Raw genomic sequence first — 26,806 nt, 5'->3', positions numbered from 1 at the left:
AAGGCCATTCAAAGCTAATCAAAGTTATCAACTGCAACATTCACACTTGCCTCAGACAGACAAGAGTGGGCGAAACGTCAGGAGATAATGCTTCTGGAACATAGCCATACAGCCCGGAAAACTCACAGCAACCCAGTGGTTCTGGCCATGAAAGCCTTCGACAATACAACCGGTAAGCTGGCTGGGATTTCTGGGAGTTGAAGTCTCAAACCCTTGGAGGGCCGAGGTTTGCCCGTGCCTGATCTAATGCACGGATTGTAGAAGGCTTTCATGGCCAGAATCACAGGCATCCTCAGAGGTTGTGGGGTATATTGGAAACTAGGCAAGGGAAACTAGGCCATATATCTGTGGAAGGGGTTTCCAAAAGAAGTCTCTGCATATGTAAGGATTTCTGACAGTCAAGCTGCCTGGAGCTCCATCACTGCATTAATTCTACAATGCAGACTATTGCATTCAACAGCCACCTTCAAATGATATCCCCTCCCTTGGAATCACGACGACCAAAGTCTCGGCCTCCATATTTGACGATTCTTTCTCTCTCTCCTGCTTTTTTTCCCGCGTTGCCTACAAGAGCGCTGACGTAATCCTTCTCCCGCCCCTTCCCTCGTTCTCAATATGGCCGCTCGGTCTCCAAACCACTCTTTCCCCTCACTCTATGGTGACGCGAGGTGACGTTCTATCCCCGGGTGGGGACTTAGTGGTAGAACAGGGCCGACGGTTTCCTTCCCCGCGTTAAGAGACAGGAGAGGGCGCTGTGGGAGGCTGACTGGGCCGGCAAGGTGACGCCGCTGCGGTGCGCGCGCATGCGCCCTGGCGGCCGTTTTGCGGTGGTTGCGCGCTTGCCTCTCTCCCTCCCTCCCTCCCTCGCTTGCTTCCTCGCTCTGCTCGTGTCGGTGTCGGTGGAGCAGAATGTTCCGCAAGGCGCGGCGCGTGAACGTGCGGAAGCGGAACGAGTCCGAGGAGGAGGAGGACGACGAGAAAGACGAGGCTCCGCCGCCTCAGGCACAGGCCTCTTCTCAGGCAGGCGGGGCTGGGCCCGAGGCGGAGGCCGAGCTAACCCCCTTTCCACCGCCGCCGCCGCCATCCCTACCGGCCCCGAAGCCGCCGCTCCTGCCGCTCCCGACGGGCTGCCTTCCCCTCGTCCCTCCCGGAAGGCCCCCGCCTCTGCCCCCGCCTCCCCCGGCCGTCGTTCTCCCTCCGCCTCCGCCGCCTTCGCAACCGGCCGGGAACAACGGGCTCGTGCTCAAGGCCAAGGAGCGGAGGAACAAGGGCAAGGAGGCCCCGACCCTCCAGGCGCCCCCGCCGCCCCCGCGAGGCAGCCTCAAGCTCCTCAGCTTCCAGGACGAAGAAGAGGGTAAGCCAGGCCCAGGCGCCCCTGGAGGCCCATGGAGGATGGAGGGCAGGCGGGCATGGGCAAACTTGGGCCCTCCCTCCGGGTGTCTTGGACTTCAACTCCCACAGTTCCGAACAGAGGCTATTAGGAATTGTGGGAGTTGAAGTCCAAAACACCCGGAGGGAGGGCCCAAGTTTGCCCAGGCCTGCTGTAGCACAAACCATATGTTCCCTCAGTCAAGTAGGACTTAAAAACATGACTGATGAAACAGGCTTTTGAGGTTAACTCTTTGACACTTTAGTTATGAATGGATGGCGGCTAGTTATCCATAGATGTTCTATGTTTTTAAATTGTGCCATTTTCATTTTAGGTTATGCTAGGTTGCAGGTCCATTGCCAGAAAAAACTTCATCGGAAGGGGGGCTTTTTTTTAACTGAATCATGAAGAATAGTTGCATAACGCAAAATAATTTAGAAATCAGGCTCCATCAATAAACTTCAGTTGGACACTCAAGACAGATAAACTTCAGTGGACACTCATGGGGATTTGGTTAGCCAGTTAAAATTCATGAGTAAACCAGTTTTTTTTTTAAACCTGAAATAATTCTTTTTTTTTTTTTAATCTGAAAAATTTCACCACCAACCCTGACTACAGCCCTGCTAGGTTGGGTACACGGCATTGCCCATTTTATTAGAAGAAGTCTATTTTTTTTACAAAATGCATAAGGTTGTGGGTGTACTACAACTCTCATCATGCCAGAGTAACCCCCTGAAACTCTATCAGTACTTAAAGTTAGTTATGCTAGGCAAGTTTGCTGTAGATCAGTGGTTCTCAACCTGTGAGTCCCCAGATGTTTTGGCCTTCAACTCCCAGAAATCCCAACAGCTGGTAAACTGGTTGGGATTTCAGGAAGTTGTCGGCCAAAACACCTGGGGACCCACAGGTTGAGAACCACTGCTCTAGATGTATCATCCGTAGGGTTCAGTGTGCTCTCTGGCTGCAGGGTAAACTACAACTCCCACTATAGTGAGTCAGTCCCCTCAAACCCCTCCAGTAGGTTGGGTTAGTCATGGGGATTCTGTGTGCCAAGTTTGGACCAGGTCCATCATCGGTGGGGTTCGTAGTGCTCTGCCATATAATCAAGTTTTACACAACTGTGTGTTAGATCTAGGGAAGGAGATATAGGGCCATTGACGGATCTCGATTAGAAAAGGGTTCTAAAGTGGAGAGTGGTTAAGAATCTTTCAATAAGATTAAAAGAAAATGTGTACAAAGTCATATGGAGATGGTATACCACACCAGTTAAATTACACCAGATGGATAGGAAGCAAAGTAACCTCTGCCGGAGATGTGGCATGCACAAAGGGACATATTTTCATTTATGGTGGAAATGCCCATAGCTGAAGGGTTTTTGGAACAATATATTTATGGAAATAGGTAACATTATAAGACTAAACATCACCTTAGATGCTAGGTTAGCATTACTAATGGACGCCACAAAGTTGAATTTAGAAATGGAAAAGAAAGAATTGGTGATTATTTTACTCACAGTGGTGAGATTTATAATTGCAACAAATTGGAAAATAGTATCCAATCTCTCACTGGAATCATGCTATGGGGAGGTATGGAACATAGCCTTAAACGATAAACTATCAATGGAAATGAGGGTGTTCAGGGGGAAACTAATACATTAGATTTTGATTCATAATGGTCGGTTTTTATTAAATATGTTTTAGGGAGTAAAAAGGGAAAACAGTACAACCTTGTTGGTCAAAACTTTTGTATATGACATTTGTTTACTGGTTGACTCGTAAATTTATGGCAAAGGGTTCAGGCCTTGGTAGTGGGGTTATCTGTTTGTAAAATGTTCATTGTTTTGTGTACTATTTACACTGTAAGCTGTTAATGTATGTAAATAAAAATTAACAAAAAATATACATCTGTGTTGAAGGGGCCATAGGGCTGAGCCAAATCCAAAGGACGAGCTTCTCTTCGGGGAACCACATCTTTCAATTAATGGCCAGGGCTCGATGCTATGAGATCCTGGGATTTGTCGTTTGGTGAGGCACCCACATTCTTTGACGGAGAAGGCTCAAGGCCTTATCAAACTACAGCCCCAAGACTCCATAGCATTGAGCCAGTGCAGTTAGAGTGGATTCATTCTACAGCAGGCATGGGCAAATCTGAAGTTTGCCCATGCCTGTTCTCTAGCATAGATACATCCAAGGTTTTTCTTTCCGTCACTGGAAGCTTTGGTGTTCAAGCACTTTTGTTTTTAAATAAGGAATTATAAGCATGCAGCCACTGTGATGCATACCTCTTTTGGCCAAATTACACTGTGATGCATACCCCTTTTGGCCAATTTGGCAGCAAATACCTTTTTTTGGATTTCAGGGTTTTGAAAACAGGTGCGCATTAGATGTGATGGCACATTATACTCAAGTAAATAGGGTGATTCAGAAGAGATATTACCATCAGATAATACCAACAGAAAACAATCTTGCATCACACACAGTAGATATTTCATAGAATCATAGAGTTAGAAGAGACCCTCACGGGCCATCCAATCCAACCCCCTGCCAGGAAGCAGGAAAATCACATTCAAAGCATCCCAGATAGGTATCCAGCCTCCGCTTAAAATCCTCCAAAGAAGGAGCCTCCACCACACTGGGGCAGAGAGTTCCCCTGCTGAACAGCTCTCACAGTTAGGAAGTTCTTCCTAATGTTCAGGTGGAATCTAGTTTCCTGTAGTTTGAATCTATTGTTCCACGTCCTAGTCTCCAGAGCAGCAGAAAACAAGCTTGCTCCCTCCTCCCTATGACTTCCCCTCACGTATTTATACATGGCCATCATGTATTATCTCAGCCTTCTCTTCTGCAGGCTAAACATGTCCAGCTCTTTTCGTACAAGAACCTGCCTTTCTGTTCTATTTTGTGGGAGGTTTCCAGAGTGGAAAAGACCAACGTTTTAGTTTTATCTTCCAGAAACATCTTAGAGTAGAAAGCAGAGACTACTTTAATCTCATAACATATACACCTTTGGTTCAGAGCACAGTAAAAATTGTAATTTTAGATTGTGTGCAGAGAAAGGTCTACATAATGCAAATATTCTATATTTTTAATTGTTTTAAAATTAATGTCATGAATAGTGTTGCTCTCTGGAAGTTATAAGAAACCATTTCTCCTAAAAACAGGTTGTATTAATATCAGTAGCTTAATGCCATAGAACCTTTACAGCAGAGCTTTCCAATGTTGGTGGTATACTTTTTAGACCTGCATAATTTCATGATACCATAATTCAGTTCTACGGCGCTCCATGCAGTCATGCTGGCCACATGACCTTGGAGGTGTCTACGGACAACGCCGGCTCTTCGTCTTAGAAATGGAAATGAGCACCAACCCCCAGAGTCGGACACGACTGGACTTAACGTCAGGGGAAACCTTTACCTTTTTTACTAGCAAATAAGGTGTTACATCAACTCCTTATAAAATATACATATATAAATTGTAATTGCAAAATGTATGGGGACACAGCACACCATGAAAATATTTCATTTATATATATTTAAAAACCTATGATTTATTGCTAATTTCACATAGATTCAATTTGTCATTGTGATCGCACGACTCACCCACACACTGCAGGTGACACAGTAACCTGTTGGAAAGCTCAGAGATAAGGAGTCAGAGGTTCCTTGATTAGAGGGATGTGTGGTCTGTTTGTGTTTTGTGCAAGTGTGTTTATGTGTGTGTTTTCCTTTGTGTTCATGTTCTGTTATTTTAGTAGGTATTTGGTTGTAGTACAAAATGTGGATATGTATGGGTTTTTTTAAAAAAAAAACATATAACCTAAAATAAACTTTTTTGTATGTTTTCTTTCTCTTGTGAAACCATGTTTTCTTTTTGTTAAAAAAATAAAAAGGATGGATGCACTTTGACACCAATTTAACTGCCATGACTTAATGCAATGGAATTCAGTGTGGCACCAGTATGAGTATGGTTGGCAGAGAAGGCCCAAGACCTTGTAAAAGTACAACTTCCAGGATGCTGTAGCACTGCGCCATTGCAGTCAAAGTTGTACCCAACTGCATTAATTCTACAGTGTAGATCAGGCATCCTCAAACTGTGGCTCTCCAACTCTCAGAATTCCTAACCATTCAAGTTGGCAAAGGTTTCTGGGAGTTGGAAGCCAAAACAGCTGGAGTGCGCCAGTTTGAGGATACCTGGTATAGATGCAGCTCCTCTTTCTCCCAAGGCCCAGCATTTCTCTTTTACTGGTTCCAGTAAGACTGAGAGGACTGGAGGGTCCCCTTCCCTGAGCAGCCTTCAACCCCCTCCTTTGGTTCTTAATAGAAATGGCAAGGCCTGGAAAATCCCCAGAAAACAAAACAGGTGTTGTTCCATTTTCTCCCCAATTTTTTTTTATTTTTCCTCCAATTTTTCTGTTTTTTCCCAAGCCTTTCCATCTCTAGATCTTAAATCTGAAATGCATGAGATACTTTTAGGAAAAAAAATCCAGGGTATAAAGCAACATAAAACATATGGCTGACAATCACGTGTGCTTTCCTTAGCATTTTCTGTTTAGATATGTCCCAGGACATTATTATCAGACTGTTAGCAGGGATAGGAACCTCTGGTCATTGCAGAAATTGTACTTCAGTTCCCATCACCCTTCTGGACTATAGTTCTTAACCGTTCGGACTACCATTTTTCCATTCCTCAACATTGATTGGCCAGGGCTGATGCAAGTTACAATCCAAAAATATGCTCACCCCTGAAATAGCATTGAATCTTTCGCATGAGATGATTTAAACAAAGGGGAAATATGTATTAGTAAAACAACTGGATCTGCAAAAAAGGGTATGTTTACCCAAGGCTTGGAGGCTGCAGAATGCAGTTTCAGAAGGTGAGGGTGATACAGCATGCAACACATCTCTTCCTAATATATGGTTAACAAAACTGAATTTACCTGTTCAAAGAACTCTTGTTACTGTGTTAAACTGGTGAAAAGCAATAAAACTCCAAGGGGACAAGGTCTGTTCTGTGCTTTTGAGAAAGGTGAGCTAACCTGCAGGAGTTCTTGGAATCCATTCTGCAACTAATGCAATCCAGATTAAGTTTGATTGTGGTATTGTGTTAAATGAGGCACCTTTGGTGGAAATCTGATGTTCTATGGGTGTTCTGTTCCATGGGGTCAGGCTGCCTTAATTTTATGGTGTAGACCAGGGATTCCCAAACTAAGGCCTGCGGGCCAGATGCAGCAGTCCAAGGTCCATTACCCAGCCCCCTCCCTAAACTTTAGACTTAGGGTCGCCCTAAGTCTGAAACGACTATTTCATCAGCCAAATGCAGGACCGCACTCCCCATTGAAATACTTGTATGTTTACGTTGGTTCAGATTGTTCTTAATTTTAAATATTGTATTGTTTTTTCAATTTTTTGCACTGCAAATAAGGTAAATGCAGCGTGCATAAGAATTCTTTCATGCTTTTTTCAAACTATAGCCAGGCCCTCCAGCAGCCTGAGGAATTGTGAACTGGCCCATGGCTTTAAAAGTTTGGAGACCCCTTTTCTATGGAGTAATTACTGTGCCAGAAAAATTAATCTTTATTTATAGCAAATTGATTGCTTTGTTATATTCTGTTGCATTATGGGGCACCTTTTCTAAAGCTAAATAGATTTCAGTTGAAATATGATCAATTTGTAATTATCCTCATTATTCATTATTCTCTTAAAGAAACTGAAGAGGTTTTTAAAGTGAAGAAGTCAAGTTACAGCAAAAAAATAGTAAAGTTGCTTAAGAAAGAATACAAAGAAGATCTTGAAAAATGCAAGACAAGACCAGAAACTAATTCTTCAGTAGATGGTAATTGTAATTATATCCTTTTAAAAATGTCTATCACATAATTTGGTTTGGGGTGGTTTACACTGATATTAATATTATTATTTTATTTCTATCCCACTTTTCTCAAAGCGGCATACAACATGTAAAATCAAGACAATTACAAACAAAAATATGAACTTGATAGAAAAATATCCATACAATTTTTAAAGAACACTTATTAAATATTCTGCCTTTCTGCCTAAAATTGTATTTATGGTAGGTAATAATGATAAAACCCAAATAAAATCAAGTGGCAGATAAAACAGAGGAGTCAAATCATTTTCAAGCCTAAGGAGAATAAAATTTGCTTTGACTTATGCCTTTAAAAAGAGCACTATTGCAGCTGGTCAAACCTGCCTGCGTGAGGCATTCCACAGATAAGCTGTCATGGTATTAAAACCCTGTTTTGTGGTTGTAATTCTGAAAAAGAGGAACCAGAGAGAAGGTGATTGACTGATTACCTTGTTTTGGACAGTATGATACAGGAGAAAGAGCTTATGTGGATATTTAAAAATCAATGTTACTCCCATGGAATTGGATTCAGAAGCAAACAGCTATCCAGTTCAACATCTTTTACACTGTTAAGATATGATTTGAATAAATATCTTCATTAAGATGCTGTCGGATGTGTCCTATTCTGACTGACATTTTAAATAATAAAAAGAAGCAATACAGTATGCTCTAATAATCTGTTTATCACTGCATTGATAGGTTCATTGAAAGATACTAAAAAGATAAATTCTGTGTCACAGAGACTTGTGTGTATAGTATCATAAGCATGCTCTGCATACAAATCTGCTTGTGATACGATACTTATATGCATATGCACACACACACACACACACACACACATACATATTGCAGTACAATAGAACTGTATGTTGACATTTTCAATATGACAGCAAATATATCAAAAGATGGAAGTAAATTTTACATTTCTCATGTTCAAATGTGAATTTTTTTTTTCAAAATGTCACTTTAAAAAGAGACTTGTTTTACAGTTGAACAATCTGCAGACAAAGGACAGGCTAAAGATGCCGTTCAAGAAGATGGTGTTGCCATTAGTGAACAAGGAGAAGAGGAGATGGAAGTTGAAAGTGAAAAAGAAGAAGAAAAATCAAAAGCTGCAGGAGCATTTTCAAGTGCTTTGTCATCTTTGAATGTTTTACGTCCAGGTTAGTTAATATTCCATCAGTGAAAAAGAGAGTCATGGAATGAGTTATTTCTTTTTCTTACTGCATAAGTAGGGTCATGTAAGCTATTGCATTTTTAATCTTCTGTTGGATGATACTTCATACAGTTGGATCTCAGTATTACTATTATTATTAAATTTTATTTCTACCCCTCCACCATCTCCCCGAAGGGACTCAAGGCGGCTAACAAAATACAGCAAAGTGCTTCATATAGACAATACATAAATCTAAAACGATAAAACCATAGTATTACAATCACACATATGCATAATTACAATGTAAAACATAAAAAAATCATAAAATGTAGTCATAGCTGCGAATAAAGACATGTTGTTTCGATTGACACAGCCCAGTGCAGACGTGATGCCCACAGTAAGTCCTCAGACTAATGCTTAAAAGCCTACATAAGATCAAAGGCTTGCTTAAAAAGCCATGTTTTTAAGCTGGAATGAAAGGCTTGAGGTGAAGAGGCTAGCCTGATCTCTCTAGGGAGGGCATTCCAGAACTGAGAAGGCCCTCTCTCGTCCCCACCAACTGTATTTGAGATGGTGGTGGGACCAAGAGAAGGGCCTCCCCAGAAAATCTCAATGCCCATGGCAGTTCATAAAAGGTGATGCTGTCTCAAAGATAGGTTGGACCCATGGATTGGTGAACCATACTTGAAAATATCTGGAAAATCAAGTCAAAAAGCAAACTTTGATTTTTCCAGACCACAATAACTACACTTATGCGTAGATGCACCCTGCTGTAACCCAACATTTAACAGCTTCTCAGATCTTTCCAGCACTTGTTGAGTTGTTCACCATTTTGTAGAAGAGCTGCCACTTTACTACACTATTATATACAGTGGTGGGAAAAGTATGTAGTCAGATACCAATTGTACAAGTTCTCCTGCTTAAAAAGATATGAGAGGCCTGGAATTGACATCATAGGTAGACCTCAACTATGAGAGACAACATGAGAAAGCACATCTTGAAAATCACATTGTCTGATTTTTCACGAATTTATTTATGGTGGAAAATTATGTATTTGGTCATATACGAACAAGCAAGATTTCTGGGTCTCACAGACCTATAACTTCTTCTTTAAGAAGCTGCTCTGTCCGCCACTCATTACCTGTAGTAATGGCACCTATTTGAACTTGTTATCGCTATAAAAGACACCTGTCCACAACCTCAAGCAGTCACACTCCAAACTCCACTATGGTGAAGACCAAAGAGCTGTCGAAGGACACCAGAAACAAAATTGTAGCCCTGCACCAGACTGGGAAGATTGAATCTGCAATAGGTAAGCAGCTTGGTGTGAAGTAATAAACTGTGGGAGCAATAATTAGAAAATGGAAGAGATACAAGACCACTGATAATCTCCCTCGATCTGGGGCTCCACGCAAGATCTCACTCCGTTGGGTCAAAATAGTCACAAGAACGGTGAGCAAAAATCCCAGAACCACACGGACAGGGGGACTTAGCGAATGACCTGCAGAGAGCTAGGACCAACATAACAAAGGCTACCATCGCCGCCAGGGACTCGGATCTAGTGGCAGACGTGTCCCCTGCTTAAGCCAGTACATGTCCGGGGCCAACTGAAGTTTGCTAGAGAGCATTTGGATGATCCAGAAGAGTATTGGGAGAATGTCATACGGTCAGATAAAACCAAAGTAGAACTGTTTGGCAGAAACACAACTCGTGTTTGGAGGAGAAAGAATGCTGAGTTTCATTCAAAGCACCATACCTACTGTGAAGCATGGGGGTGGCAACATCATGCTTTGGGGCTGTTCTCTGCAAAGGGACCAGGGCGACTGATCCGTATACATGAAAGAATGAATGGGGCCATGTATCATGAGTTTTTGAGTGCAAACCTCCTTCCATCAGCAAGGGCACTGAAGATGAAACGTAGCTGGGTCTTTCAGCATGACAGTGATCCCAAGCACACCGCCAGGGCAACGAAGGAGTGGCTTTGTAAGAAGCATTTCAAGGTCCTGGAGTGGCCTAGCCAGTCTCCAGCTCTCAACCCTATAGAAAACTTTTGGAGGACGTTGAAAGTCCGTGTTGCCAAGCGACAGCTCCAAAACATCACTGCTCTTGAGAAGATCTGCATGGAAGAATGGACCAACATACCAGCAACAGTGTGTGCCAACCTTGTGAGGACTTACAGAAAATGTTTGACTTCTGTCATTGCCAATAAAAGATATATAACAATATTGAGATGAACTTTTGTTATGGACCAAATATTTATTTTCCACCATAATTTGTAAATACATTTGTGAAAAATTAGACAATGTGATTTTCTGGATGTGTTTTCTCATGTTGTCTGTCATAGTCGAGGTTTACCTATGATGTCAATTACAAGCCTCTCATCTTTTTAAGCGGGAGAACTCGTACAATTGGTATCTGACTAAATACTCCCCCCCCCCCCCCAACTGTATAATGGGACTGAAACATCCACAAAATTAGGTATCTACAGGTGGGTTCTGGAAACATTCTGGAACATTCGTTCATTCTGCCTAAAATGTGGTAATGTTCTGGTTTCTATCACCTGTTTTAAATAGTAAAGGAGCAACAGAGCCTTTTATTTTTCTTTATTAATAGTGTTCATATTAATCCTTTGATTACTTAGTGCTGGGAGGGGAGGAGCTAATTGGCAGCTAACCCCAACTAAGTCTGTGGAGCAGATGATGACTTTTGCTATTTTCCATATTTAGCTAGATGGAATTATAGTCTTGCTTTAATGTGAATATCTATGGTTGGATATAAATGATTCCTTTAAAAAACATTAAACTATTTTTTCCAGGAGAAATCCCAGATGCTGCTTTTATTCATGCTGCTAGGAAAAAACGTCAAATGGCTCGTGAGCTTGGAGACTTTTTACCCCTTGACAATGACCCTGGGAAAGGACGCCTTATTAGAGAAGATGACAATGATGCTAGTGATGATGAAGATGATGATGAGAAGCGAAGAATAGTCTTTTCAGTGAAAGAAAAGTCTCAAAGACAAAAGATTGCAGAGGAAATAGGTGAGATGAAGGGAACAGTTGCATTGAATTGTTACTATTTGCTATTTGAATATCCTGTGTAATGCAGGGCTGGATAGTCTTGATGGACTAAAAAGTGGAGCATGTTTTATTGAGGGAAGGCCCATGGTATAACAGTGGATGGAGTAAGGGCCATTCCACACTGCCATATAACCCATAATATCTGCTTTGAATTGTGTTATCTTAGTCCACACTGCCATATATTTCAGTTCAAAGCAGATAATGTGGGATTTTATTCAGCTGTGTGGAAGGGGCTAGAGTTTTTCCTACCCATTATATTTTTCATTTGTTCGTTGAACAATCATTTAAAAAATACTTCTATAAAGCATCATCCACAACGTGGTGTAGGACAGTACATTCTTCACAGATTATTCTTATTTTGAAATGTTTCGCTGGAATCAATACATTTTGCTTATTTTTCACTGAAAACAATATATCTTTGAATATTGTACCGCATTTCCATATAATTCCATTATGTTATATTCCTGTTACTTGTTACACATTTGTGCTTAGGTATTGAGGGAAGTGATGACGACGCTCTAATCGCTGGAGAACAGGATGAAGAACTCAGTCGATGGGAGCAAGAACAGATACGTAAAGGCATTAATATACCTCAGGCATGTATTCAAATAACTGAAATCTAAATTTTGGGTCACATGACATGGGCACTTAGCCAGAACTAGCTCTCTGGTCTTCAACTTGCTCCAGTTGCCAGTTTTATAAGGAAAATGAGACATATCAGTGAAGAGCTTCTGAGGCACCAGGACAGACAGAAACAGAGCTATGCAGTTACAGTCTCAAAGCGTAATAATTTGCATTGGAATCAGTCATGTTGAACTAGAAAATGTAGTGATATATTTTACCATTGTCTTTGATTTGATTATCAGATTTTACTAGCTTTTATTTAATAATTGTGTTATTAGGCAACAACATGGTTTCTTTGGAGAGTGTAGCAGATAGCAGACTTTAAGGAGAATCAGTCCTCAAGACTTGGCTAAATCAATATCTCGCCCTCTAGTTGCTAGTTCAGAGGCAAGAGGGGCAAATGAAGAACGTTTATTTTGTGTCAAAAGCATTGCATAATAAGTTAAAAGTGATAAAAGAAAGGAATCACAAGCAGCTAAATAGTTTTAGACCAAAAGCGGGCAACAGCGACTGCATTGTCCGAGGCTTTAAACAACTCTTCCTCTGTACATGAGGCAGGACATTGTGGGCAAGCATACATATGCGGAGTTTGTTCTGAAGAATGTGATGGTTGCCACTATGGGCTTGGTAGCAGTGTACTTCTCAAGAGTATTTGAGGGGTCTTCCATCATCCTCCATCCTTCTGTCATCTTTCTGAGTGCCGCTTCAGTACAAAGAGAGACCACACTTTGAAGCCCCCAGTCAGTGTACTTGCTGATCAGAGATGCATGTATAGCTCACACATCAGATTCTCTAAGTAAATCTTTATTTGCTGATGTATTTTAGGAGTTGTGTGTGTGTGTATGTGTGGAGTAATGATAGTTTGGATGTCCATTTTTCATTGATATGTACTCATGTGTATAAGAAATGTGATAAGGTGGGTTGAATTTCAAGGATAATTTCTAAAAGTGAACTAGCTTTGTGGCCCATTGCTTTGATTTATAATACTGATATGATCTCAGTTTTACCATTACTAAACATATTCTATTTACTTAGGTTCAAGCAAGTCAGCCTGCAGATATGAACAACTTGTACTACCAGAATATTTACCAAGCAATGCCTTATGGGTCATCTTATGGCATTCCTTACACATATGCTGCTTATGGATCATCAGAAACAAAGGCTCCCAAAACAGATAACACAATACCTTTCAAAACTTCCAATAATGAGATGACTCCTGTTACTATTGATTTGGTAAAGAAACAGCTTAAAGACAGGTAGGACAGACCAGCTTCTTAAAATATAAGACCTGTCTTCTAGGTATCTGTCTGAGTGCCAAATGCAGAATTGCATCAACGGAAGCCCACAGACTATATCCTCATTATGAAAAGGAAGAAAGCAAAAACTTCTCAAGCAGCTACTTGGATGACTTCTCCGGGAGTGAAGATTGATGTATCTTCTGGACACAAAATACTCATATTGTAGCTGAGGAATTGAAAAAAAGACAGTGATAATTAGCTTACCACGTATTGAAATGAGCAGTATAAGTCAAGCTTTTCTGAATAGATCAACATTTTAGACAGAAGACACAAAATATATTTTGAAAAATCTTAAATACTATATTTTATTAATTGGAAATCCAGAGTGTCACACGAACACTTGTACCTCTTTCTCAATAGAAGCAAGTATATTATTGGTGTGAGTCAGATTACCAAAAAAAGGGGGGGATAGTTAAATCTGAGATCAGCTGTGTAAGAACTCATTATGTCAAGCTCCAAAAAAATTGATCTGTACCTCCCTAATTTCTATTGAGACCAACAAATACTCCTGTAGGTGTGAGAGAAGAAGCCATAGCTCAGTGGCGGAATACTTCTTTTGCATGCAGAAGGTTCCAGGTTCAGTTCCGGTCATCTCCAGGTAGGGCCTGGAAAGAATCCTGCCTGAAACCCTGGAGAGCTGCTGTTAGTCACTGTCAACAATGCTGAGATAGATGAGCCAGTGGTCTAACTTGATATAAGGCAGTTTACTTTCATTCTATTTCTCATGTTCCCTCTGCAGTGCTAAACTGGTATCTATATAGGTAAGATAATGGAATGCTTAGGAACTCTGTGGAAGGCAGTTCGTAGTGGGGGGTGGGTAACCAACCGAATTTCTATACTTCTTGTTGATCATTCCCTTTATGGGGCTCCTTGACACTTTAGGGATAGAGGTATATACAGAAAGAGGTAACAGCATTTCTCTTTGTGGTTGAGGATGAATGAAAGCATCGTCTGAGTGTGGAGGGTGTTTTGGGGATAAACAGGTCTTGGTTCTGCTTCTGGGGAAAGCACCAAGACTTTATGTTTTGGGGAGGATTGAGAAACCACATATTCAGGGGGTTTGATAGCTGCTTCTTCACATAAATGCCAGTGGTTCTCACTCTAAATCCAATTTACCAAAATAAATCCATTGAAATTAGTTGCTGTCTAGAACTAACCACTACAATCCCCATAGAATTTCCCCATTGTAAATACAGCTTTAAAACAGTTTTGTGGCACTTTGATTGTTTTATTATGGCTTAAGCTTTTGTAGACTAAAAGTTTTGTGCTGTAATTTTTTTTTAGTCTGTCAAAGTGCCATAAGCCTCTTAATCTGCTCCAGAATTTAAAAAAATAATGTTCATGGCTACTTCTCCAAAAATAGTTTGAAAATGTTGGTGTTTTATATTGTACTTCGTTGTCTCTAAGAAAGCTAAATATTGCAATACTGTAGCTTATAATGTTTGTGTCTCAATTAGGTTGGACTCAATGAAAGAACGTCACAGATCAAATCAACAACAACTCGAGAACCACCAACAAAGCCGTGATGACTCCATCAAGACCATTGAAAGATTGGAAGGGTCTTCTGGGGGTGTTGGTGAACGGTATAAATTTCTGCAAGAAATGCGAGGGTATGTCCAAGACTTGCTTGAGTGTTTCAGTGAAAAGGTAAGAATGCAAAATATATTAATCTTTTTCAGTAACGGGTTTAGTCTGTGATCAAACGTGTTCTCTTGTACATGCCAATGAATCAACTCTGCACATGTTTGAAGGTTTGTCCTTACATGTGTTGAAAGCAATGTAAGTCACTGTCAGAGTTCAAACAACAGAAGTTAAAGTAGAGATGCTAGCTATTTAATTTTTAGTAGATTGCCGTCCTAAAAAATATTTGTGGATCGTAGTCAGGTTGCTTTTTTAATGTTTGAATTTGATATTATGTACATATGAATGAAGCAATACAAGTGGGCGAAACGTCAGGAGAGAATACTTCTGGAACATGGCCACACAGCCCGAAAGACATACAACAACCCTCCAATACAAGTGTGATCATAAATAATCAGCACTGGTTTCTTAGTACATTAAATGAGAGCATTAAAAACTCTCGTTCTGTATTGAGATACCAAGGAGGTTTTCATAGGATTATAGACACTAAAAACTGCTAGAACTCTACAAGTGCTACTTTGTTTTTAACTGCACTATTTAGGTAGCTAAGTAGCATTTCTAATCCCCACTAGACATATTTTATCAGAGAGCATCTTCATGGAGAGAAGAGGGTTTGTTGCAGCCAGCAAGGCTGCAACAAGTGTCCAGCTTCTGGATGTTGCAGCTTTGCTGGCTAGAAATGTAATTCACCTGTGCCGCAGTCACCAACAGAACAAGTCCACCTCTTCCATGAGGCAGTTGCTCAGTAAAGTAGGTCAGGGACAATTACAACTTGGTCAGTAAGGCCTAAATTGTGACAACATAGGGACTGTTAAAACAGTTTCCACATGCCATTTTGTTAGGAGGTGCTGATTTAGTGTATACTACTATACAATATTTCCAGTACCCTGATTTGGGGTCATCTTCTACAAACCTATATTGTTTACTTGATTTGGTTAGTGTTGATCGATGTATAGGAAAATATGCAAAGCTTTATTATCAAATTGATGTTACAGTTCTGTGCATGTGTAGTCTGAAAAAAAATGTCTCAGTAAACATTTTTGCATGTTCAAGCTATTTCCATTATTTAGATAAAAGCTTAAAAACCTTTAAAGAAAACTGAATTAGAATTCTTAACTTTCATGTGCTGAAAATGTCTGTGTTAGATTGTAAGCTTTCTGGGCAGGAATGTGATACCTTGTTCTCTGAATAGTTTATAATTCTAGCATAATATAAATAGATAAGAATATTTGAGTTAGTAATAGTAATATTTGGCACACAGACATTTGAAATAGGATAACCTTAAGGAAGAGCATCAGAAGAATTAATTCTTCTATTCACAAAACACGAGCCGGCAAGGCTTCTTATTGGAGGAAAAGGGTAGTGGAAGTTTTCTTGCATTCCCTATGGCAGTGGTGGGAATCATGTGATGCCACAGATGTTGTTCAACTCCCAGCATTCACCACTCTGGACTATGCTGACTAAAGCTCCCATAACTGGAGAGCTGCTGTCCAAGGAGTCTGCCAACATAGTAGGAAATAGCACTGTTGTCTGAAGGAGAGAAAAAATGAGAAAACAATTACTTTTTTCTCCTTTCAAATTCCAGAAGAGCAAAGGGGGGAAAGAAGGAGCATGTCCACACAGGAAGATAATGCCTTAGTTAGATAATGAATCTGAGTTGTGGTTGCTTCAGGTCATAGTGGTCTATCTGCATATATAAGTGTTATAAATCATTGTTTGCAATAGTATATTCTGATTATGCAAACTTTCTACTATTTGCAGAAATCCTCTTTTATTATTTATTTACTTTTATTCCGCTTTTGTCCCGCAGATGGGACTCAAAGCGCAAAAATATTTTTTCTTTCCATATTTACACAGATTTCAAGTTCAGTACTGTGTTTCAGCTTGTGAAAGTCATTTGCATTTTCACAGCTCTCCATTAGGTATTGCCCCAATAGCACTTGTGTTGTTTCTAGCAGAATATGCAGCTTCTAGTAGAACAATGCCACCTCATGTACTATTTCTGCTATATAGCAGTATATTACATTTTATTTGTATTTGCATTTCTTATTCCAGACACTTATAAAATAGTCTGTCTTAGTCTGTAGCCTCACAAATTAAAATTTATCTTCTCCTATTGTGAAATAGAATTAAATATGCTGAAGCACCAGAACCTGTCTGATCTTATTTTATTTATTTACTTCATTTTATATCCCACCCTCTCACCCTCTCTGAGGGACTCAGAGCAACTAACACTTGGCATCAATTCTTGGAAGCTAATCAGGGATGGGAGAGAGCTGACATTTACCTGCTACTGTACTCTATATTTCAGAGAGAGGAAGTGACAAAACTACCTCAAGTATTCTTTGTCTAAGAAAATTTACATAAATTGATAGCCAACTTGAAGGCACATACATTTTCCCACTATTATTTGGCAACTGATGATTTTAGAAAAAAATATTTGATAATTTTATCTGTTTTACTATTTCTTATACTATTTCTAAAACAGCATTAAATCCTGCAACGTTGGCAGATGAATTATAACAAAAAGAAATTTCTAGAAATTAGTATGACGCTCACATGTATGCATAATTCACAGACCTGAAATATGTCAAAAGGCATAAGTTTAAGGGGGAAACATTAAGGGCCAAATAATGCTATCAGATAAAAAAAATTCTTGGGAGGCTATGTTATTATTGTGGAACAATAATAACATATCAAATGTCCAGTGCTATAGCTTGAGTCTGCTTGGCAGTGGAAATGTATGTGGAATTCAGTTCTGCTGCTGCAAGGGATAGTGACCTCTGATTTCATATGACTTCCCTTTTTCTACTTCAGTTTCCTGTATGACATGCATTGCTATTACCATTTTAGCCCCCAAACTTAGGAGGAGAATTTTCAAAATAAACAGATAATATTCAGATGCAGCTGTATAATTGAATGAACAACTTGGAGCAAATTTTACAATCCTAATCCTGCTCATTAGGCTGTAAATTTCATACCAGTAAATGTACATAGGGTTGTGTGTAAGTGAAGTAAATTTAGTTTTTCGTAAGGGTTTTACTGATTTTTCCTCTGTGGCAATCCAGATCTAGAGTTCTGTTTGTGAAATGACTTAAGAGCTTTGTTTGTATGATTATAATTTAAGAATAACATTTTTGCTCTGACTAAAACTTTGAATGTTTCAAACAAAGATGAGTGCAGGAGATGAAATAGGAAATTAACATAGGTAACCTGGCTCTGGTGGAAGAGGAGGGCAACTAAGTTGACAGTAAAATAACTGCTTATCTCATTGAAAATTGAAATGCATTGTGACTACACCAAGAATTCACCTTGCTTCGGTTCTGTGATCTTTTCTGAATTGTGAGGAACAGTTGGGGCAAAATTGTGATAACCTTTTTCTGCATAGAGTGCTCCTACTTGATAATCAGTAGCAGAATATACAGTCCTGCCATTTACCTTCTTTGGCTGTCTCCCCTTACATTTGTTGCCATTTTATTTTACCCCTTATGTTGACAAAATTTAACTTGCATACTTGGCAAAGTAAAATCTTTCTCAGGTTTCAGTTTTTGAATAAGGCAATAAGCATTATGTGAAAGTTTGAAGCAGGCATATGTTGTCGTACTTCTGGCTATTCAGTAGCCTGATATGGTTGGTCATATTCCAGTTGCTGGTAGCAGAATCCATCAGAACAAAAAAAATTATACGCAAAACAAAAACAAAACTGATGCTGACCACCCATGCCTTGGTTATTTTTGGTAATGTACGTGCCTTTAAATCTTTCTTCTGTTAAATAGTTTCTTCAAGTGATGTTCGGTTCAAATGATTCACAATTATTTTTAAAGGATTGTCCTTTAGATATTTTACTAAAATTCTGATAGAAGAAAAGCAATGACATATGTCCACAAAATATAAAGCTTATTTTATTATATTGATCTGAATTTACTATGTGCAAGTTCATGGGAATATTTTCTCTTAAAATGTTCTGGTTTTTCCCCCACTTCAGTTAAAAGGAAACTAGTTCTGGCTTTTGTGTATTTAATTAAAATACGTTTATGAAATCATTGGGAAGTCTCTGCCATAATACAGAACAATATTTTTAATATTGCTGTTAAAATAATTTCCAAATTACTTGGCTGGGACTGGAATTGGAAAATGAATTGTGGCTAGATTAAGATATCAAACAGTTGGGCTGTAGCAGTTTTTAAATCAGTTGGATAGTAAATTCTTAAATAACTTCCAAGTCCAGAATGAGAAATAGGCAGACGGCAGAATATCTCATCATTTGAAATACCTTAAAAATTTCCAGAATCGATTCTGAATCAGGACTCTGTCATCAGAAATGATGCAAAAAGCCAGGGTTTGTTGTTAACCTTTTTGAGTGCATTGTAGAATTTTAAGGAAATTACACAATCAATCCTAAGTGTGTCTGCAGTCATAAGCAGACTTGCTTCTAAATGTCATCAGAACAAATGATTTTCAAATGCCCCCTCCCCCAAAAGTTATTCAATTGCACTCGTCTCAACATTGTTCTTGATGGGCAAAATGCACCTTTACTTGAACATAGGGCCCATTGAAGTCAGTAGTACTTGCATTAAAACAAACGTTACACTCAGACAAAGTAAAATGAATTAAAACCCAACTTTGAGATTTTCCATATGATTGGAAATTTGATTTTAATGTGATTTTGCCTCAACAACGTTAATGAACTTTTATTGTACTCAGTTGAATAAAATTCAGGTTGTATGGGAAGGCATTGTGTACTCATTTCTGACAAGAAAATCATGTGATAGGTTTGCCTTAGGGATTCCAAAAATCTGAAATGACTGGAAGGTACAGAATACAACCACAAATGGGTAGATGTCAGGCTCGCACAATAAATCTTCCCTTCTCCCTGATTCCTTCTAAAAGCCTCCACAAAAAATTGGGAACGTTGTGAAATTTGCCTTATAGGCTGCAGTGGGAGATGGGTATTTCTGAATCAAAAACCTTATGTGGGCAGTGCAAGGTGCTGGCACCCAGTTTTGACCAATTCCTTTCTCCCATTGAAGCCCAGTAACATAGCTTTTATTGAGTTCTGTATTTCAACATTAAAAGCCTTCTGGATGTGCATTTGGAGGACATAGGTAATTTCAGGGGAGGGTATATGTGAGTCAACCTCTATTTGCACAACTTTGATGTTACCCTAAAAATACTTGATGAATGTCATCTGTTATGAGTGGTATATTTATTTTTAAATCCTCAAATTCCTTTGAAAAGGTGCTGCATTCATACTTGACTTTGGAGTAATTAGGAAGGTTTGGGTTGGAGTAGGAGTTCATTTTCCCCCTTTTAAGTCTAGTCCAAGTGAAACATGTGAGCAAATAATTTGAAAACATAATGTTCTTGTAATCTGCTTACTTCTCTGGACTTCTTTACAGGCCTGTCGTTTTGCTTTCAGCGAAATAACCTGTCATGCTTTTCTATACATTTTTCTTGAGCAAAATAATGCATAATTGAAAATAACAATAAAAGAAAGTGTCGCAGCTAAAAATGCAGCCGTACACTTTGGAATAGTGTGGCATCCCAGCCAGTTATGCACATGAAGATTTTTTTATTACGGAGTATTGTATTTTTACAGGTGATCCTGATAAACGAACTCGAATCATCAATGCACCAGCTGTACAAACAGCGAGCCTCCCGCCTTGTCCAAAGACGACAAGATGATATTAAAGATGAATCTTCGGAGTTTTCAAGCCATTCAAGTCAGTCCATCTTGAAGGTTTTTATTATTCATTAAACAACCTTGTTTATTTACTGCAGTTTTAAATTTAAAAGCTACAAAGTGTCTGGTTTAACTGTGGTAGAAAAAAAATGCATAGTTCAAACTATAAGGTGCCTTTCCTATTTTCTGTCCTGTGGTAATGGAAAGCAGTGCCGTCTTGCTTTAATTTCTTTTTAAAAAAGCAGTTTTTAATGTGATTATATGCAATCTTTAGTTCATCACCAAAAGTGTTTTACAGAATGTTCTATAAACCTGAAGAGAATGTAGACTGTTCTGCCAGTAATCTCCCTCCCAAAAATGTTGCTTTCTGGTTTTTTAGGAGCAAACATTTGTTTGCTACTGTTTACCATGACTTTCCTATTTTAAATATTGGATCTGAATAAAACAAGTAATTCTTCACCAAGAAGAAAAAAATTATGCAAACTATACATTGAAAGCAGTTATAACATTTCCTGTCAAATATTGTGCATTTGTAGGAGTATAGGAAGCAGCCTTATGCCGATTCAGACCTGTGGCCCATATTGCCCAGTATTATCAATCCTGATTGCAGAGGTTCTTCCGGATTTCACGCTGAATTCTGTCCTTGACATGACTGGTTTCCCATTCAGTGTTAACCAGGCCCAGTCTTGCTCAATTGCTAAAATCAAACAAGACATGGTGGCTTCAAGCAGTTGGCACTCTTGGGTCCCAGACTGCTAAATTATGGTTATCCAGTAGTCCCCTCCTCTTCAGTGTTTCCAGCTTCAGATTTTTTGTTGTTTTTGAATGTATACTATATGGCAACCATTTGCTATCAGGTAGCCTATTTCAGTACTGATAACATGACTTGAAAATCTGTTAATGTCTGTTATTTGTCAGTGTGACTCACCAGGATGAGACATCTGACCTGTTTTAGATGTGCTGAAAGCTTATTATTCTTTCTCTCTTTTTATAAATGTTGAACACTGTTTTTTCTAATACAAGTTTGTATTATAAATATATTCTAAGCATTTCTGTTTTCAGAAAAGGCGAGAGTAATGTTATGATGGTGGCTTTGTCTTTTTAAAATTTGCTTTGCACATGGTAATGAGGACACTGATTTTTTTCCCCACCAAATTGAAAATATTTTTAGAAGATAAATCACCTGCCATTGGGTTTTTTTATCTCTGGGAGGGAGAGTGAGGGTTATAGATCTATTGAGACTTGCTCTATCACATATACTCACGTATGCATACATTCACACTTAAAGTTATGCTTCTTTTAGCAGGAACAGAAATCCTAATTTCAGTATTTGTAAACTTATAGGTAAAGCATTGATGGCACCAAATCTAGATTCTTTTGGACGAGATAGAACACTGTACCAAGAACATGTAAAAAGAAGGACTGCAGAAAGGGAAGCCAGAAGGTAAAACATTATTGAACCTTTTTCTATATAAGTGCATTTCAAGTTATCTTGTGCAGAAACAGCAGTGACTTTTACCATATTTGAGCCCTTTGTTTGTTTGTTGTTTTCTTTTTATGAAAATCTGTCAGGGACTCACAGCCAGTGGCTTGTGTTCATAGTTCACGGACCACCAGTTCCCACTTCCCAACATGAAATACAATTTTTAGCTAAAATGACATGGCGGGCCAGTTTTGGGCCTTGCAAGTTTATACATGTGTCTTAGAGTATTGCATATCCTTAATTGCTAATGAATAGTCAGTGACTTAATATAGCACCCACAATGTTATGTTTTTTTTTCAACAGAGCTCGTCGTAGGCTTGCTAGAGAACAATCTGGGAAGATGGCTGATCACCTTGAAGGCCTTTCTAGTGATGATGAAGAAACCTCAACAGATACTACAAACTTTAATATGGAACGAGGTTGGATTATTCATATTAATATTAGAAATTACCATAATTGTTAAAATACAGGTTGGATATCCCATTTCTGAAATTCTGAAATATTCCAAAATCAGGAATTGTCCACATAAGTAGCTGAGATAGTGATGTCTTTGCTTTTTGATGGTTCAATATACAGTGTTCCCTCCCTACTTTGCAGTTCGCTTTTCGCTCTCTCACTGCTTTGCGGGTTTTTTCTGAGTGGCGGTGCCTGCCAGTTTCCCTTTTGCACATGTGCCCTTCCTCTCGTCGGCGTCCAGCCAGGCCACTCTGGATGCCGACGAGAGGGAGGCGCATGCGCAAAAGGGGAACTGGCAGGCGCCGAAGATGATGTAATGGTTTATGGGCGATTGTATTTTTTAAGTGGCTATTCCACTGAGAGATCAACCCATAAAATAAGTTATAAAATAATAAATTTAAGTTCCATAAATCGAGTGAAAATGCTGCTTGTACATTGAATATCTAAGGATAATAACAAAACCAGTTGTTGTTTTTTTAACAAAAAAACTACAACAGTTACTTCTTTTGAAAGAAAAAGGTTCTCCTTCATGGTCTCTGTGCCTTGCATAGTGCTCTTAGCACCTGTATTCCAAATGTTCCAGAGTTGAGTAACCTTGGAGGGAAATTCCATCTCCTTTCCAAAATGTGCATGCTCCAGTCTGCCACCCCATTCTCTCCTCAGTTTCCCTTCATTTCTGTAAGAGTAACTTGTTTGGAAATACAATTTGTTCAGATGTTAATGTCTTCTTTACAGTTCACTTGCTGGATCTCACTTTGAGAGAAAGGCAGAATATAAATGCAATAAATCAATAAATTGATAATTTGTTTATTAAACTACATTGTACACTTAAATCCTGTACAAAAAAAGGAAAGTCTTAGCAAACAAGGAGAGGCTGTTTATGATAATGAAATATTTCTTTTCTAGATCGTATTTTGAAGGAGTCCAGCAAAGTTTTTGAAGATGTATTAGAAAACTTTTCCTCTATTGACTGCATCAAGTCACAGTTTGAAGCCTGGCGTTCTAAGTATTTATCTACTTATAAGGATGCTTACATAGGCCTTTGTTTACCCAAGCTGTTAAATCCTTTAATAAGACTTCAGTTACTTACCTGGAATCCTTTGGAGGTGAGAATGTTTCCTAAGATGTTCAGTTTCTTGAACAAAGCAAAATGATTAAAGAATAATGGTATAACCCTGTGAAATGACTTTGAATTGATTAGATGCCTCATTTAAATTCTGCAATGAAATTTGCAATTTTAATCCATGATTTGTTTTATCTAAGCATCATTCTATAAATGTAATTATTAATTGGCGAGAAATGTCTACATGATATGCCTGAGCCAGCTGTTTATTTAGTCTACTTAGAGGAAGGGAAAGGAACCTCAGTTCCTAAGCCATGTCTGGTCTGCTGAGAGGCTAATTCGGTGAGATTTGTCTGACCCTCTGGATATTCTTCAACCAATTGCCAGTATCCCTTGCCAGCATAGCCAGTGGTGAAGAAAAACAGTGCCAATTAACAATATCGAGCTGAAATGGTCTAGCAGAAATCCCTCCTTCAGCCCATACAATCCACTGTGGGGCTGGATGCAGCAATGTTGTTGCCAACTTCTGCCCTTCTTTGGGTGGAGAGGCAATGAGAATGGGCAGGCTCACCTTTACTATTGATCTTTGGTAAATAACAATGTCATTAAGCCTGTAAGGGCTTAGTGGAAAGTTATGCAGATTTCCCACTCCCATTTAGATATAGTTTTCCACTTCTGGCTTAGAGAACAGAGTGGTGTTTTTCCAATGAAGTGGCTTTTGCAAATAGATAATGCAGTAAAGCAATCTGATTTCCATGCATTCACAAAACAAGATACAGTGTTAGCTTTGCAAAAATGTTCTGATGGAGCACAAAGCCTAAACATTTCAACTAGGAGGCGTTCGCAAATCATTTTTCTTTTGGTTAAAACGTCCAGTTGATGCTTGCATTTATTTTAATAGGGCAAGTGCCAAGATTTTGAGAGTATGTTGTGGTTTGAATCCTTGCTATTTTATGGATGTGAAGAAAATGATCAAGACAAAGATGATGCTGATGTTTCACTATTACCAACTATTGTGGAAAGAGTTCTCCTACCTAAATTAACAGGTACATTTATAAAAATGCAGTATTGAAAATAAACATTTTTAATATTATGTTTAACAATAGTTGGATTTTGGTATCTAGCTTTCAGTTACAATACTTTTTTTTTTTGCTAGTCCTTGCAGAAAATGTATGGGACCCTTTCTCTACAACACAGACATCAAGGATGGTAGCGATTACCCAGAAACTAGTTAATGGCTATCCTTCTGTGGTGCATGCAGAAAACAAAAACACACAGGTAAACATTTGCTTAATTTTATTGGTAGGTTGTTCCTTGCAGCATTTATCTGTGTTCTTCATGGATCATTCCAAATGTGGTAAAGTACAAAGCAGAACGGTAAAACTTTATTGCTAGAAGGACTAGCCTTGCTTTTTCGAGTTTGAAGTGCTTTGTTACAGGTAGTTACATACCATTTCACAGAGAAAAAGTGCTGTGGCACTTGTAGTAGATGCAGTTGAGGGTAGATGTACAAATATCAGATGGGATTGTAGATTTTTAACGCAGGAATGGAAAACCTACAGCTTGTCAGCAGAATTCAAACCATGCAAGCTTTTCTCTTTATTCTTTAATATAAACTGTAACTACCCCTTTCTAGTCCTGTTGGTTGCCTCTCCAGTATAGCCTTCGATACTTTCTGCATTCCATGTAGTAAGACTAGCTGGAGGCTGGATTCCAGGACCTCTGCTCTTTATTCTGTTTTCAGTAATTCCCATGTTGGATAAGCTGGGCATCGGGAGAAGAAAGGATACTTTCTTAAAGGAAAAAATAAACCAAACAAAAACAAAATTGTGATATTTTATATCAGGCAACCAAATGGGCGCAAAGTACATGACAGTAGTTTTTTTTAAATCAGGCAGAGATGGTTAAATAGCATGCAAGATGAAGAAACAGTTGAGATCACAGTTTCTACAGTTTGCTTTCGGATGTTATGTAAGAAGTTATGTAGATAAAAACAAGGACATCCCACAGTGACCATGAGTCTACTGGGAACAAAGGCAAAAAAATGAAGTTAGAAAGCATCCCAAACTGTATCTGCCGCTGTCTTGTATGAGACTCCAGGCCACTATAATGGAAAAGTGCCTTTATTTAGTCATTTAAAGCATATATTGCTTTAGTTTTGAACTTGGTTTTTACTGCAATTTTTAAAAAGAGAAATGTAATAATCTGGCTGCAATTAAACTACTTTAAAGGAACAATCAGTGAAATTTAAATTTTATTTAATTTGAATGAAATGTCCAGGACAGTATTTTATCATTTTTGGACAAGGGTTCAGTGACATCAGTAGGTGTGGGGCCATGGTTCTATTCCTGTGACCCTTTAGGGGCCCAAATTATCAAATGTGGAGGGAAAACCAAGTAGCCAGGGGTATTTTTGAAATACAGGCTTTAAAACAATGTTAAAACAGGGCTGGTGAACCAGTGTGATGACTCATGGGCCTTGTAGTCCTGCTCATGACATTGTAATGCCTGATGAAGAAGAAAACTTGGGTTTTTTACCTTCCCAGTCAGAACTGGAATCTTCTCAGTCAGATCTTTCCCAGGCAGATCTGGGAACCTTGCACCTGCAAGAAAGTTGTGTCCCAGAAGTATGTCAAACAAACCCTGAGCCTACATCTCCCGTGTTCTCTCGCCATGAGTTTTGTAAACAACAGAGGGGTTTGGAAGCAGCTTCGCGCAGGAGTGCGAGGATAGCAGCTAAGAATGTACCCAATTAAGTCTGCTTTTCGTGAGAATCTTTAAGGAGTCAAACATCTGGTCTCAGAGTTTAGCTTTCGTTTCTGGTTCCCAGAGAACTGCTTCGGTGGGAAAGTTAGACTCTATATAGGTGTTTTACCCGCGTAGTAACTTCGCGGAGTCAATTCGTCAGCCTCCGGAGCGAGTTGTGTTTGGACAGCGCACTCCGATTCAAGCCTCGTTCCTGCTCAAGCCTTGCCTTGTTTCCAGCCTTCGCTCCTGTTTCCCAGCCTTTGTTTACCTACGGACCTTGCCTTGTTTCCCAGGACTAAACCTTGCCTTGTTTCACGGATTTTACCAAGTTATTCCACGGACCTTGTTCTTG

At 39.2% G+C, this 26,806-nt stretch overlaps 1 protein-coding gene across 1 annotated transcript in view; it reads left to right on the top strand.

The window, feature by feature from the left end:
• The first annotated feature begins 807 nt into the window (after positions 1-807).
• The window catches only part of paxbp1 (PAX3 and PAX7 binding protein 1), a 40,798-nt gene continuing 14,799 nt past the window's right edge, over positions 808-26,806 (top strand). Inside the window, exons 1-13 of the mRNA XM_003219034.4 lie at positions 808-1,354; positions 7,069-7,197; positions 8,217-8,390; positions 11,199-11,420; positions 11,952-12,055; positions 13,119-13,339; positions 14,839-15,028; positions 20,622-20,745; positions 22,050-22,149; positions 22,492-22,607; positions 23,551-23,750; positions 24,609-24,753; positions 24,864-24,985. Coding sequence (XP_003219082.3) covers positions 910-1,354; positions 7,069-7,197; positions 8,217-8,390; positions 11,199-11,420; positions 11,952-12,055; positions 13,119-13,339; positions 14,839-15,028; positions 20,622-20,745; positions 22,050-22,149; positions 22,492-22,607; positions 23,551-23,750; positions 24,609-24,753; positions 24,864-24,985 — 2,292 coding nt within the window. The 5' untranslated portion in view covers positions 808-909. The remainder of the gene's footprint in view (positions 1,355-7,068; positions 7,198-8,216; positions 8,391-11,198; positions 11,421-11,951; positions 12,056-13,118; positions 13,340-14,838; positions 15,029-20,621; positions 20,746-22,049; positions 22,150-22,491; positions 22,608-23,550; positions 23,751-24,608; positions 24,754-24,863; positions 24,986-26,806) is intronic.

This window comes from Anolis carolinensis, chromosome 3 (assembly GCF_035594765.1).
Source record: "Anolis carolinensis isolate JA03-04 chromosome 3, rAnoCar3.1.pri, whole genome shotgun sequence".
NCBI lineage: Eukaryota > Metazoa > Chordata > Lepidosauria > Squamata > Dactyloidae > Anolis > Anolis carolinensis.
This window is presented reverse-complemented; position numbering and strand designations above follow the sequence as displayed.